This window comes from Triturus cristatus, chromosome 3_2 (genome assembly GCF_964204655.1).
Source record: "Triturus cristatus chromosome 3_2, aTriCri1.1, whole genome shotgun sequence".
In the NCBI taxonomy this organism is placed as follows: Eukaryota; Metazoa; Chordata; class Amphibia; order Caudata; family Salamandridae; genus Triturus; species Triturus cristatus.
In genome coordinates this window covers 854,792,688-854,806,615 of record NC_140584.1, presented here as the reverse complement: position 1 = coordinate 854,806,615, position 13,928 = coordinate 854,792,688, and the positions used below count along the sequence as shown (strand labels likewise).

General features: G+C 49.7%; 1 protein-coding gene across 1 annotated transcript in view; it reads left to right on the top strand.

Moving 5' to 3' along the window:
* The window catches only part of LOC146858312 (TLC domain-containing protein 1-like), a 111,384-nt gene extending 98,324 nt beyond the window's left edge, over positions 1-13,060 (top strand). The window contains exons 3-4 of the mRNA XM_085649139.1: positions 366-448; positions 12,048-13,060. Of these exons, the coding sequence (XP_085505265.1) occupies positions 366-448; positions 12,048-12,446 (482 nt within the window). The 3' untranslated portion in view covers positions 12,447-13,060. The remainder of the gene's footprint in view (positions 1-365; positions 449-12,047) is intronic.
* The last annotated feature ends 868 nt before the right edge of the window (positions 13,061-13,928 follow it).

Genomic DNA, 13,928 nt, shown 5'->3' with positions numbered 1-13,928 from the left:
TCTTCTAAGGTAGAAAGAGGGGGCATGCCGCTCGCCCACTGAGACAGATGGATATAAGATGGATTCATTGTCGGCCCTGGTTTCTCATTACCCCTCTCCGCTCAGTGTTACTTTTTGAGGCCAACACTGACAGACAAATCACCAGCATGGACAGAACACACCAAGTGAGGAGGGACACATTGGGAAGACATATCTAGAAAGAGGAGGCTAGGCGGGAAGCCTTGGAGAAGGTTCAGATAAACACACATTATTAAGTAACGACAGTACATATAAACTGTTGGCAATGTCGGTCTTTGGTGGGCTGAAAATCTGTCTGGGAAAAGTCACCATCAGCAATTCAATAGAGTTTCTTTTTTTTCCCGCAGGGTATTTCTACATGGACGCAGCTGACATCATTTTAAGTGGCCAGGCCAGTGCTTCCTGGGAGTTCCTGTTTCACCACGCACTGGTAACTACACAGATGGGGCAGCGGGTAGTAAAGACACTCATGGTTTATCTTCCAAAGTTCTAAAAAAGAAATGTTAGGATCCTTTCCACTAAGGCGATGCCTCATAGTTCCTTGATACAACTCTGATTCAATCTCTTTATTCTGTCGAAGCTGAACCTGACCTTTTACTTCGATTGCAACCTCCGCTGTATCACATCTGTATCACTCAGGTCACCCTCTGCTGTTACCTGATCTCGCATCATTTTTGCATATTTAAGTTGGCATGCTTCCACTCAAGTAGTTCTTAAGAAATCCACACTTAATCACTTGTTCCCACTACCTTGCTATCAATTTCTCTTCTCCAAATCCTTACCAAGCTAGGTCTACAGTCTTTCATATACAACCATGTAGGAGAGTAGGGTCTGCTATCCTATGGTCACCCCAAATTTTTGCTTTTTGCTTCACTGGTTTTTGACATATTGAGGCTGTGGGCCTGCCAATCAGACCCCCAGCCTGCTGTTCTCTCTACTAAATTCACACAATACACCCTAGGTGCATAACCAATTGCAAGTGGATCACCCTGTGAGCCCCTGTACCAGTGTACACTAGGTACCCAGGGCATTGGTGTATCTAAGGCCTACCAGGGGCTGAAGCATGTATTGTGCCACCCCTGGCCTGGCCTAACTAATTTGACACAACTGGCTGATCACTCAGCTGGGGTAAGTTGGTGTAACCACCTCTTACTTAGGTGTAGTATACCTATACCTAACCTTAAATGGGACACCTGGTAACCTATAAGTCACTCCTATGGCAGGCCTTAACAACCCTGAAGGCAGAGTGCTTGGTTCCATGTGAGATGGTGCTCTGGCATGAGCTGAGCCTGTCTGCAGTGGTCGGAACCACTTCCTTCTACTGTTTCCAGATATCGTCATACCATATACTCTTAAGTGCATTATGAACCTCGCGGTTAAATGCTATCTTTGGTTTGGCTTTATCAAAACATGTCGAGTAAGGTGTCATACGAATTGGAATACTAACCCCTCGCCAATTCTGGCGACGGGGTTAGCATTCCACCCTTCTAGAGGGACACGACATGTACAGTACCTGAAACCCGGGTAAAATCAGACATAGCCTCAGCTCCACAAAATGGATGCTGCCACCACAGACACAAGTCTGCCCTCCTGCTGCTGGGAGTCCTTCCAGCTTGGGAGGTGTGGACAAAGGGTTTCCTGCCAGGGGAGGTGCGTGCACCACCCCAGACAGGATTTTGTGTATTGGTCAGGTAGGGCTTGAAAGAAACCAGACATGCCTGAGGCTCACAAGGAGCCTCGGTGCATATGCCAGTTCAATCCGGTCCTGGGGCACACCAGTCCCGGGCCTGGGGCGAGCTGGACAAAGGATTGGGGGTGTAACCACCCCCCTTCCTGGTCCCACCCTTAGGGAGGGACCTAGCAGGTAGTCCGGCCCCTAGAATCCGCTTAAAGGTAGGAGCTGTGTCCTAAGACTTCAGACATCCTGGAATCAACTTGAAACTAAGAAGAAGACGGGAACTTCGACGCTCTGCCGCACAGAGGACTGAAGCCAATCTCCCCTGTGGTCAGGGAGTGACCACCTTGCTAACGCAAGCACCATCCAGTGAATCAACGTCTGCTTTGCCGCCGCCTCCCGCTGGAGCCCGAGCCCAGAGACTGACAAGACCTGGACCTCCAGACCCCTCACCGCCCGATCCACAGTCCCTGAAAAGAGGAGACCCGTGGAGGCACCAAGACACGTGGAGCCAGCCATCTTGAAAAGACCACGACAAGCTGCAAGCGCAACAACCGAGGCTCCCTCCAAGTTGTGCTTTGGGATCTGAGAAGCCCAACACCCGAGCAGCATCTGCACCAAAGGTGAGCCCTCCAGCATCTCCACGATCTGCGTGGGGCCCTTCTGCATTTTGCCACTCGACGCGCCTAACCAGTTGCTGGCCCGCTGGTTAGTGGCCATCTTGGCGACGAACTTCAAGAAATACACCACTGGTCTGGTTGCTCCAGACTGGCCCTTGCTCCCCTCCAAAGGAGCAGTCCCTCTGACCTTGCTGGTCAGAACCATCAGCTTATTTCGTTTTCCACAACAATTGCTTTTGCCAAGGCTTGTTTGCTTCGACCAAGTCGCCGACACCGCCGACAGCGAGAGCCTGCGTGGGACAGCTCGTGAACCGACTCCTGGACGTCGTCGACCTTCAGGGACCACGTGGCTGTAGAGACAAGCTACACCTTTCTTCCTGTTTGCACCCGACATCGCCTGGTACCCACCTGGTGCCATGCTGGTCACTGGCTAGTGACTGTGAACACTGTCCCCTCTGCTTACAGGTCTTCTACAACTCCGATCCACTCTTGGATCCACCGCATCCCTTCCGGACCGACCGCCTGCAGCATCTTTGTCCACAGGCTCCATTGAACAGATAGAAGAAACCCGACGCACTTCGAGGCCTATGCACCCGCTTCCTGTGGGTGAGGTAAAGCTGGCACTCTGGTGCCCAAGTGTAGAGTAACATCTCTAGTGTCTGTGTTTCCAATCTTGAGTTCATAGTCCATCCGGAAGATCCCCTTTGCAGTAACTTTGTAACTTTTACGCACCCATTGAAAACCTATGGGAGCTCGCGTGTGACTATTTGCTCTGCACACGCAACCCGTGGACCTCCTGGTCACTAACTGAAGTTAGCTCCTTGTAGGCCCAGCGATTCTAGAGGCCCTAGGCCTTTTCTCTTTTCTGTTCGTGGTACTTATACCACTATTTTAGTATATGGTTTGAGCGGCCACCAGGGCCTAGCCATATAAAGTGCAACTTCTGTGTATTCTACTGTAATCTTGTTTGACGATTTGTGCTCCTGTGCTCATAAAGAGTCTAGGGGTTACTTTGAGAAATAAATACATATATATTTTCAATATATATCTGTGTGGTGTCCTTTCATTGGTATAAAAGGGGGTTACATTTGGTAAAACAGCTGGCTTAACACGCTTCACGAGTTTAGCCTCAAAGACTGCTTAGCCTACGCTACCACTAGGGCAGCTAGTCCGAAAAGGTTGACTTACAACCACACCATAAGGGTTGCTTGGCATGGTACAAGGTGGTCACTTTAACTAGTGAACATCATATACCAGGCCAACTTCTCACATTGGTGAGCAGCGGTTGGATTTGAGCTTGCTGTGTTTTACCATTGTAATCTCTTGGTTACCAATTGAAAGATCACATAGGTACCTATAGGTACATATAAAACAAGATTAGATATACTTAAGTTCTACTGAACTTAGTTGTTGTAGAGCAAAGGGAGATGCACACCCTGACTACAACTACTAGATAGGTTTAGTAGGTAAACCCAAGTGTAGGTAGATTGCAACACATCCACCCACACTTAAGAGCAATGGCTGGGGCAGAGGGGTCCACTGTACCCATCTCTGTTGAGAGTGACCCCCAGAGGGCACCATCCATCTTTGCTACCCTTAATCAAAATGAGCTCAGGAAGTTGGCAAATATCAGGGGCCTTAAACAGCCCAAGAATCCTACTTCTGCTGAACTCAGGGAGCTTTTACAGGCTGATGAAGATCAGAAAGCTCTCAGGAAAGCCTCCCAGTTAGGCCCCTTAGGGACAGGAACAGGAGGCCCCCCTTCTGAAGATGCTACTGAAGTACCCCTTTCCAATAGCCATCCCTTAGATGAGAATCATACTACAGAGGAGGAAAGTGGTGGGGATACAGAAGGTAGCGAGGATGAAGGGAGAACTAGCCCAGTGCCAAGTGTTATACGTGGCCCAGCTAACTTAAGGCTATTGGGGACTGACAATGGGATCACCCCATTGGATCTCCCCAGTGGACTTAACCAGGGGCTTGGGAGGCAAAGGAATCACTCAGGTGAATCCAATGCTTCTCATACCTCTAGAGGCTCTCAAGGTCACTCCAGGAGAAGGATAACCACCCCTCAGAGGAGGGAGCATGAGGCCAGAATGCAAGAAGCCCAGCTGAGGATCAGGAAGCAGGAGCTAGAAGTAGCTCTGATGGAAGAGAAACTGAGCAAGGCTAGGCAGCATAAAGAGAGTGGGTCTATACCCACTGGTGGCAGCATTGTCCCTAAGGACAAAGATAGGGTCTTTGATAATAGGAACCTGTGTAAGGTTGTGCCCCCCTACAAAAGTGGGGATGACATCCACAAATGGATGACTGCTCTTGAGAGAGCCTGCAAAGTACAGCAGGTTCCTGAAGACCAGTGGGCAGCAATCCTCTGGCTCTCCTTTGAAGGAAGAGGCAGAGACAGTCTCCTCACTACTAGAGAAGAGGATGTCAGAAATTACAGAGTCCTGAAGAGTGTCCTAGTTGATGGGTTAGGCTTAACCACTGAACAGTACAGGTTAATGTTCAGAGACACCCAGAAGACACAGACTCAGGACTGGTCTGAATACATTGAATGTGCCACTAAGGCTTTGGAGGGTTGGTTGCTGTGAAGTAAGGTATCTGATTATACAGGATTGTACAATTTGATGATGAGAGAACAGATTTTAAATAACTGTCAAAACCAGCAACTGCATCAACACTTGGTTGACTCTGATCTGACCTCTCCCCAATAATTGGGAAAGAAGGCAGACAAATGGGTCAGAACCAGGGTTAAGCAAAAAAACCAGAACCAGGGCCAAGGGGGTGATCAGAGGAAAACAGACCAAAAGGGTGGAGATCAGAAATCTAAAGACCAGAAGTCTTCAACAGGGCCCCAAACTACTGCTAAAGAGGGTGGGTCCCAGCCTAAAGGGAAGAAGAAAGAAGGTCAAAAGAAACCCTGGTGCAATCATTGCAAGAATACAACTCACTGGACTAGTGATTGTAAAAAGGGTGGAGCCCCCAACACTGTTGCCCCTAAGGCACCTGCTCCCAGTACTACTGTTAGCAGTGTTGGTCCCCAGACAAAGGGTGTAGTGGGAATCACTATGGGAACTGAAGGAGATTCTGACTTAGACAGAACCCTGACACAGGCAGTCTTGATCTGTGATGGGGACATTGATTTGTCCCTGACTGTGAGCCCCAGTAACCTGGGCAAGTGCAGACAGACTCCTTTAATTAATGAAAAAGTGGCTCAAGCCTACAGGGACACATGTGCCAGTGTCACTATGGTGACACCAGGCTTTGTGGACCCTGGACAGTACATACCAGGTGAGAATTACCTGGTGACCAATGCCAGCAATGCCACTACTTCACATAGTGTGGCAGTTGTTAACTTCTCATGGGGAGGGGTAACTGGCCTCAAAAGGGTTGTGGTTAGTGCAGACCTCCCAGTAGAATGTTTGTTGGGCAATGACCTAGAGAGTTCTCTATGGTCTGCAGTGGAGTACAGGACACATGCAGAGATGTTAGGTATATCACCACATGTCCTTGCTGTGACCAGGTCACAGCCCAAAAAGTGCCTTACTGAACCTCAGTCTTGGATCCTGGAACAATGGACCAAGCACCTACCAAGAAGAAGAACAGGAGGGTCAAGGCTGTGCCTTCCCCCCTGCCTCAGAGTGATGATCAACCTTCCCAGGAAGCTGATCTAGAGGACCCTGAAGGAACTGTCCCTGAAGAGCTTGAACCTGATCAGGTTGAGTTTCTGGGGACAGGGGGACCTTCAAGGGCTGACTTGAGGCAGGCTCAGTTATCCTGTCCCTCTCTTGAACCCCTCAGACAGCTGGCTGCTGCTGAGGCTGCTGGGAATGCTCAAGGTACCCATAAAGTGTATTGGGATGAAGGGCTCCTTTATTCAGAGGCTAGAGACCCCAAGCCTGGTGCAACCAGGAGGTTGGTTATACCTCTGCAATTTAGGGGCTTCCTTCTTACCTTGGCCCATGATATTCCTTTAGCAGGACACTTAGACCAGAACAAGACTTGGGACAGACTTGTCCCTCACTTTCACTGGCCTCACATGAATGAAGATACCAAGGAGTTTTGTCGCTCCTGTGTGACCTGCTAAGCCAGTGGCAAATCAGGTGGCACAACAAAGGCCCCCCTCATACCACTACCTGTGGTGGGGGTCCCCTTTGAAAGAGTGAGAATAGATATAGTGGGTCCCATGGATCCTCCCACTGCATCTGGGCACAGATTTATACTGGTGGTAGTGGATCATGCCACCAGGTATCCAGAGGCAATTCCCCTTAGGAACACTACAGCTCCTGTTTTGGCCAGGGCCCTGCTGGGAGTGTTCTCCAGAGTGGGGTTTCCTAAGGAGGTAGTTTCTGACAGAGGTACCAACTTCATGTCAGGATACTTGACAGCTATGTGGAAGGAATGTGGTGTCAACTACAAGTTCACCACTCCTTATCACCCACAATGCAATGGGCTTGTTGAGAGATTCAACAAGACCCTAAAGGGTATGATCAAAGGATTACCTGAAAAGCTCAGGCGAAGATGGGACATCCTTCTACCCTGCCTTCTGTTTGCTTACAGAGAGGTCCCACAAAAGGGGGTTGGCTACAGCCCCTTTGAATTGTTGTTTGGGCACCCTGTAAGAGGCCCACTGTGTTTAGTAAAGGAAGGATGGGAGTTACCTCTCAAAAAGCCTAAACAAGACATAGTGGACTATGTACTTGGTCTCCGCTCCAGGATGGCTGAGTTTATGGAGAAGGCATCCAAAAACCTTGAGGCAAGCCAGGCATTACAGAAAGCTTGGCATGACCAAAAGGCTGTCTTGGTTGAGTTTCAGCCAGGACAGAAGGTATGGGTGTTGGAGCCAGTGGCCCCAGCAGCACTCCAAGACAAATGGTCTGGACCCCATACAATCCTGGAAAAGAAGGGAGAGGTAACCTACTTAGTGGACATAGGAACTCCCAGGAGTCCCCACAGGGTGCTCCATGTTAACAGGTTAAAAGCATATGTTGACAGGGCAGACATGGGCTTTCTCATGGCTACAGATGAGGGACAGGAGGAAGAGAGTGACCCTCTCCCAGACCTCTTGTCTCAGAACCCTGAAGATGGCTCCGTTGAAGGAGTGACCCTTGGAGGCAACCTCACTGCCCATCAGCAGACTGAATGTAGACAAGTTCTACAATCATTCCAACATCTGTTTTCCTTGATACCTAGCCAAACTGACTGGTGTACCCATGTGGTGGACACTGGTGACAGTCTGCCTGTAAAGAACAAGCTTTACAGACAACCTGACCACGTCAGGGACTGTATAAAGGCTGAGGTACACAAAATGCTGGAATTAGGTGTCATTGAACCCTCAGAGAGCCCCTGGGCTAGCCCTGTGGTTCTGGTCCCCAAACCTCACACCAAAGATGGCAAGAGAGAGATGAGGTTCTGTGTGGATTACAGAGGACTCAATGCTGTCACCAGGACAGATGCCCACCCTATTCCAAGGGCAGATGAGCTCATAGACAAACTAGCTTCTGCTAAGTTTTTGAGCACATTTGACTTGACAGCTGGCTATTGGCAAATCAGATTAGCTGAGGAGTCTAAGGCCAAAACAGCATTCTCAACCCCAGGTGGGCATTATCAATTTGTGGTGATGCCCTTTGGTCTGAAGAATGCACCTGCCACCTTCCAAAGGCTGGTGAACCAAGTCCTTACTGGGTTGGATGACTTTTGTACAGCATATCTTGATGACATTGCTGTCTTTAGCTCCACCTGGGAGGATCACCTGATCCACCTGAAGAAGGCTCTTGAGGCCCTGCAAAGGGCAGGCCTCACTATCAAGGCTACTAGGTGCCAGATAGGGCAGAGTAAGGTTGTGTATTTGGGCCACCTTGTAGGTGGAGGCCAAGTTCAACCACTGGAGAGTAAGATACAATCCATCAAGGACTGGTCTCCTCCAACCACCCAGACTCAAGTTCGAGCTTTCTTGGGCTTGACTGGGTACTACAGGAAGTTTGTTAAGAACTATGGGTCCATTGTGACTCCTCTTAATGATCTGACATCCAAGAAGATGCCCAAAAAGGTTCAGTGGACAGTAAGCTGTCAAAAGGCATTTGATGACCTGAAGGAGGCCATGTGCTCTGCACCTATCCTGAAAAGTCCTGACTACTCCAAAGAGTTTATTGTCCAAACAGATGCTTCTGAGTTGGGTGTGGGAGCTGTGCTGTCACAACTTAATGTAGATGGTCAAGACCAACCCATTGCTTTTATTAGCAGAAGGTTGACCCCCAGAGAGAAGAATTGGTCAGCTATTGAGAGGGAGGCCTTTGCTGTGGTGTGGGCTCTGAAGAAGCTGAGGCCATACTTGTTTGGCACTCACTTCAAGATTCAGACCGACCATAAGCCCCTCTTGTGGCTAAATCAGATGAAGGGTGAAAACCCCAAACTGCTTAGGTGGTCCATTTCCCTACAGGGGATGGACTTTACAGTGGAGCACCGGCCAGGTACTGACCATGGGAATGCAGATGGTCTCTCCAGGTACTTCCACTTAGGACATGAAGACGAGACTGGTCAAGGCTAGTTTAATGTCCCTGCGTTTGGGGGGGGGGTTGTGTAGGAGAGTAGGGTCTGCTATCCTATGGTCACCCCAAATTTTTGCTTTTTGCTTCACTGGTTTTTGACATATTGAGGCTGTGGGCCTGCCAATCAGACCCCCAGCCTGCTGTTCTCTCTACTAAATTCACACTATGCACCCTAGGTGCATAACCAATTGCAAGTGGATCACCCTGTGAGCCCCTGTACCAGTGTACACTAGGTACCCAGGGCATTGGTGTATCTAAGGCCTACCAGGGGCTGAAGCATGTATTGTGCCACCCCTGGCCTGGCCTAACAAATTTGACACAACTGGCTGATCACTCAGCTGGGGTAAGTTGGTGTAACCACCTCTTACTTAGGTGTAGTATACCTATACCTAACCTTAAATGGGACACCTGGTAACCTATAAGTCACTCCTATGGCAGGCCTTAACAATCCTGAAGGCAGAGTGCTTGGTTCCATGTGAGATGGTGCTCTGGCATGAGCTGAGCCTGTCTGCAGTGGTCGGAACCACTTCCTTCTGCTGTTTCCAGATATCGTCATACCATATACTCTTAAGTGCATTATGAACCTCGCGGTTAAATGCTATCTTTGGTTTGGCTTTATCAAAACATGTCGAGTAAGGTGTCATACGAATTGGAATACTAACCCCTCGCCAATTCTGGCAACGGGATTAGCATTCCACCCTTCTAGAGGGACACGACATGTACAGTACCTGAAACCCGGGTAAAATCAGACATAGCCTCAGCTCCAAAAAATGGATGCTGCCACCACAGACACAAGTCTGCCCTCCTGCTGCTGGGAGTCCTTCCAGCTTGGGAGGTGTGGACAAAGGGTTTCCTGCCAGGGGAGGTGCGTGCACCACCCCAGACAGGATTTTGTGTATTGGTCAGGTAGGGCTTGAAAGAAACCAGACATGCCTGAGGCTCACAAGGAGCCTCAGTGCATATGCCAGTTCAATCCGGTCCTGGGGCACACCAGTCCCGGGCCTGGGGCGAGCTGGACAAAGGATTGGGGGTGTAACCACCCCCCTTCCTGGTCCCACCCTTAGGGAGGGACCTAGCAGGTAGTCCGGCCCCTAGAATCCGCTTAAAGGTAGGAGCTGTGTCCTAAGACTTCAGACATCCTGGAATCAACTTGAAACTAAGAAGAAGACGGGAACTTCGATGCTCTGCCGCACAGAGGACTGAAGCCAATCTCCCCTGTGGTCAGGGAGTGACCACCTTGCTAACGCAAGCACCATCCAGCGAATCAACGTCTGCTTTGCCGCCGCCTCCTGCCGGAGCTCGAGCCCAGAGACTGACAAGACCTGGACCTCCAGACCTCTCACCGCCCGATCCACAGTCCCTGAAAAGTGGAGACCCGTGGAGGCACCAAGACACGTGGAGCCAGCCATCTTGAAAAGACCACGACAAGCTGCAAGCGCAACAACCGAGGCTCCCTCCAAGTTGTGCTTTGGGATCTGAGAAGCCCAACACCCGAGCAGCATCTGCACCAAAGGTGAGCCCTCCAGCATCTCCACGATCTGCGTGGGGCCCTTCTGCATTTTGCCACTCGACGCGCCTAACCGGTTGCTGGCCCGCTGGCTAGTGGCCATCTTGGCGACGAACTTCAAGAAATACACCACTGGTCTGGTTGCTCCAGACTGGCCCTTGCTCCCCTCCAAAGGAGCAGTCCCTCTGACCTTGCTGGTCAGAACCATCAGCTTATTTTGTTTTCCACAACAATTGCTTTTGCCAAGGCTTGTTTGCTCCGACCAAGTCGCCGACACCGCCGACAGCGAGAGCCTGCGTGGGACAGCTCGTGAACCGACTCCTCGAGGTCGTCGACCTTCAGGGACCACGTGGCTGCAGAGACAAGCTACACCTTTCTTCCTGTTTGCACCCGACATCGCCTGGTACCCACCTGGTGCCACGCTGGTCACTGGCTAGTGACTGTGAACACTGTCCCCTCTGCTTACAGGTCTTCTACAACTCCGATCCACTCTTGGATCCACCGCATCCCTTCCGGACCGACCGCCTGCAGCATCTTTGTCCACAGGCTCCATTGAACAGATAGAAGAAACCCGACGCACTTCGAGGCCTATGCACCCGCTTCCTGTGGGTGAGGTAAAGCTGGCACTCCGGTGCCCAAGTGTAGAGTAACATCTCTAGTGTCTGTGTTTCCAATCTTGAGTTCATAGTCCATCCGGAAGATCCCCTTTGCAGTAACTTTGTAACTTTTACGCACCCATTGAAAACCTTTGGGAGCTCGCGTGTGACTATTTGCTCTGCACACGCAACCCGTGGACCTCCACTTCTACGAGGCTTTTATACGGGGGAACGCCCACCTTGCATACATCATACCTGGTGCAGGTATAATGTGGCGCAGAGGTTTACAAAGTGACGCCTCATCCTAGATATGCCACTTTGTGTAAATAGAGTGCAATGGGGAGAATTTTTTATGCCATCGGTGTGTCACAAAAAGAGACGCACCGGCGGCCTAAAAGTGTTGCAAGGGCTCATAAATAAGCCTTTGAGTCTTTAGAACTAATCTAGGGTCTCTGTTCCTAGAAGAGGTTATTATGGCAATTGACCATAAGGGGAATTAACACATTCATTTGACTCCATGCTACAAAGAAGAGGGTCCAGGGTTCCTGAATCTCCTTCTACTGCTCTTGAGCCTAATGCCAGGTGTTAGTCTGACTCCTTAAAGAAGGTACCTTAGTCCCAAATACAAAGATATTAAAGCCAATGATGAAGGTTTTTTTTGTAATCCCTAACTCTATGGGGTGGTGTTAGGATCCCTAACGTCAGCTGAAGCTCTGGGGTGACAGGAAAGTTTGCAGCAGATGGCTTCTGACAGTGGGGTCAGTGGCTGCAGATGGAGCTCAGTTGGATTAGTGTTTCACCCTCAGGCGGCAAAGACCCAGAGTACTGCCACTCGTTGGCATTATTCTGGCTGTATTGATGTGCATCTACACATGAAGGGACCCAGATCTCTGTCACTTTTCCCTATTCAGTTTTACTGCCAAACGAAGGGGCTTATGTTTGTTGTGCGATACCACAGTGGTGTCCACGTATGATAAAATGTGAATTGATGTAATTCAGGAGGACCCACTGCTAGGATGTAAAGACACTAAGATCCAAGTATAGTCTACTGTCTCATCATGTCCCATTTCTGTTCTCTCTTAGGTCATTTCCTGTTTCACCTTCGCAGCTTTCACAGGACTCTACGTGGCGGGCACCACGGTTGCTCTCTTTGTGGAGGTGAACAGCGTCTTTCTGCACACCCGCCTCCTGCTGAAGCTCAGCGATGCCCACAACTCAGCCCTCTACAGGGTGAACCGCTACCTGAACATGCTAACCTTCATCTCCTTCAGGCTAGGTGCCCACGTCTTCCTCACCTGGTACCTCCTGGCGAACATCTGGATATTGCCACACAGCACTTTCTTTTTGGGCGCAATGACCGCCATCAACATTGTCATCCTCGTCTACTTCTACCGTCTCATTCGGGCAGACTTCTTTCCTCGATCGAGAAAACAGGCACATGCCAGGCGAGGCTATGACAAGAATAAATTCCTGACTGATTGAATGGCAGCAGGAGCTCAACATATGGGGCAGACAGTGGCTCCAGGGAGCCGAGTGAAATGGGTGCAAGGTTCAGGAGGTAACACAAGGAGCCACCAGCAAAGGCGTGAAACGTCGAGGAAGAGTCATAGGAATGAGGAAGGAACTGTGGAGGTATTGAGTCTAGGACGGTTTATGGTGTCATTGGGTCTAAGAACTGAGGGTGCACATTAGTCTGCAATGTTTGGGGCTTCAGGAACCAAAGGTCTAGAAACGGATGTAGGAGTCACGGGCTATTTGAGTCACGGAAGAATGACAAAGTTACCGTGTTTATAAAGGAGTGGGGGCGGCGGGGGCAAACATTTCAATCAAAGCATATTAGAATCATCAGTGGCACATAGAGGAACCCTGGACTTGCAGTATTGCTACACAGACAGACCTCAGACTCTTACTAGTTACAGAATGATGGCCCCCAAGCTCATAAGGATATCCAAAGGAACCCCGACAACCAGGGGTAGACCGTATTCATAGTAACCTCAGACTTGCCAATGACACCAGAGGACCGGGAGATGCGTCTTTAAATATGATCAGAACTTGGAATATTTTTAATCATGATATTAAAAGGAATGCTAATTTTATTTTAATAGTGATTCTTATTTTCCCGGGGGGGTGGACTGGGGGGGGTAAGTCGGGGAGACAGCGTGAGAGCATGCTTTACCCATTGAGGCCCTGAGAGGTCCTCTGATGTCCTTACTCAAGGCTCTCAAACTGACAACCTGGAAACTATCACAGGAACACCAAGGGACTATCACGCTGACACCAGGAAACTATCACATTGACCCCATCAGACTATCACACTGACAGCACAATACCATCACACTGACAATCCGAGTCCATTGCTTTGACACCAGTAGACTCTTGCACTGACGAGCTGCATCTATCGAACCAAGATCCCATCACACTGACATCAGGAGACTATCACACAGACCGCGCGAGCCTCATACCGACAACCTGAAATTATCTTACTGATGCCAGAAGACTCTCACACTGACACCTGGTACTATCACAGTGACAGTGCAAGGCGTATCAAACTGACAACCTGGGTTTATCGCAGGGACACCAGGAGACTTGCTCTGACGATCTGCGTCTGTTACACCACGATTCTCTCATACCGACACAGGAGACTATCACAATGACAACCTGGCACTATCACGCTGACACCATCAGACTATCACAGAGCTTGGAGCTAAAATGCAAGACTATCACACTAACATAAGGAGAGAATCACTCTGACAGCGCAATACAGTCACACTGACATCCTGGGACTAGCACTTTGACACCAGGAGACTATCACACTGACAACCTGGGACAATCACACTGACAACCTGAGACAGTCACACTGACAAACTGGGACAGTCACACTGACAACCTGGAACCTGAGAATATCACACTGACACCATGAGATTATCACCATGACAACCTCGGATTAGCACTCTCATACCAGAA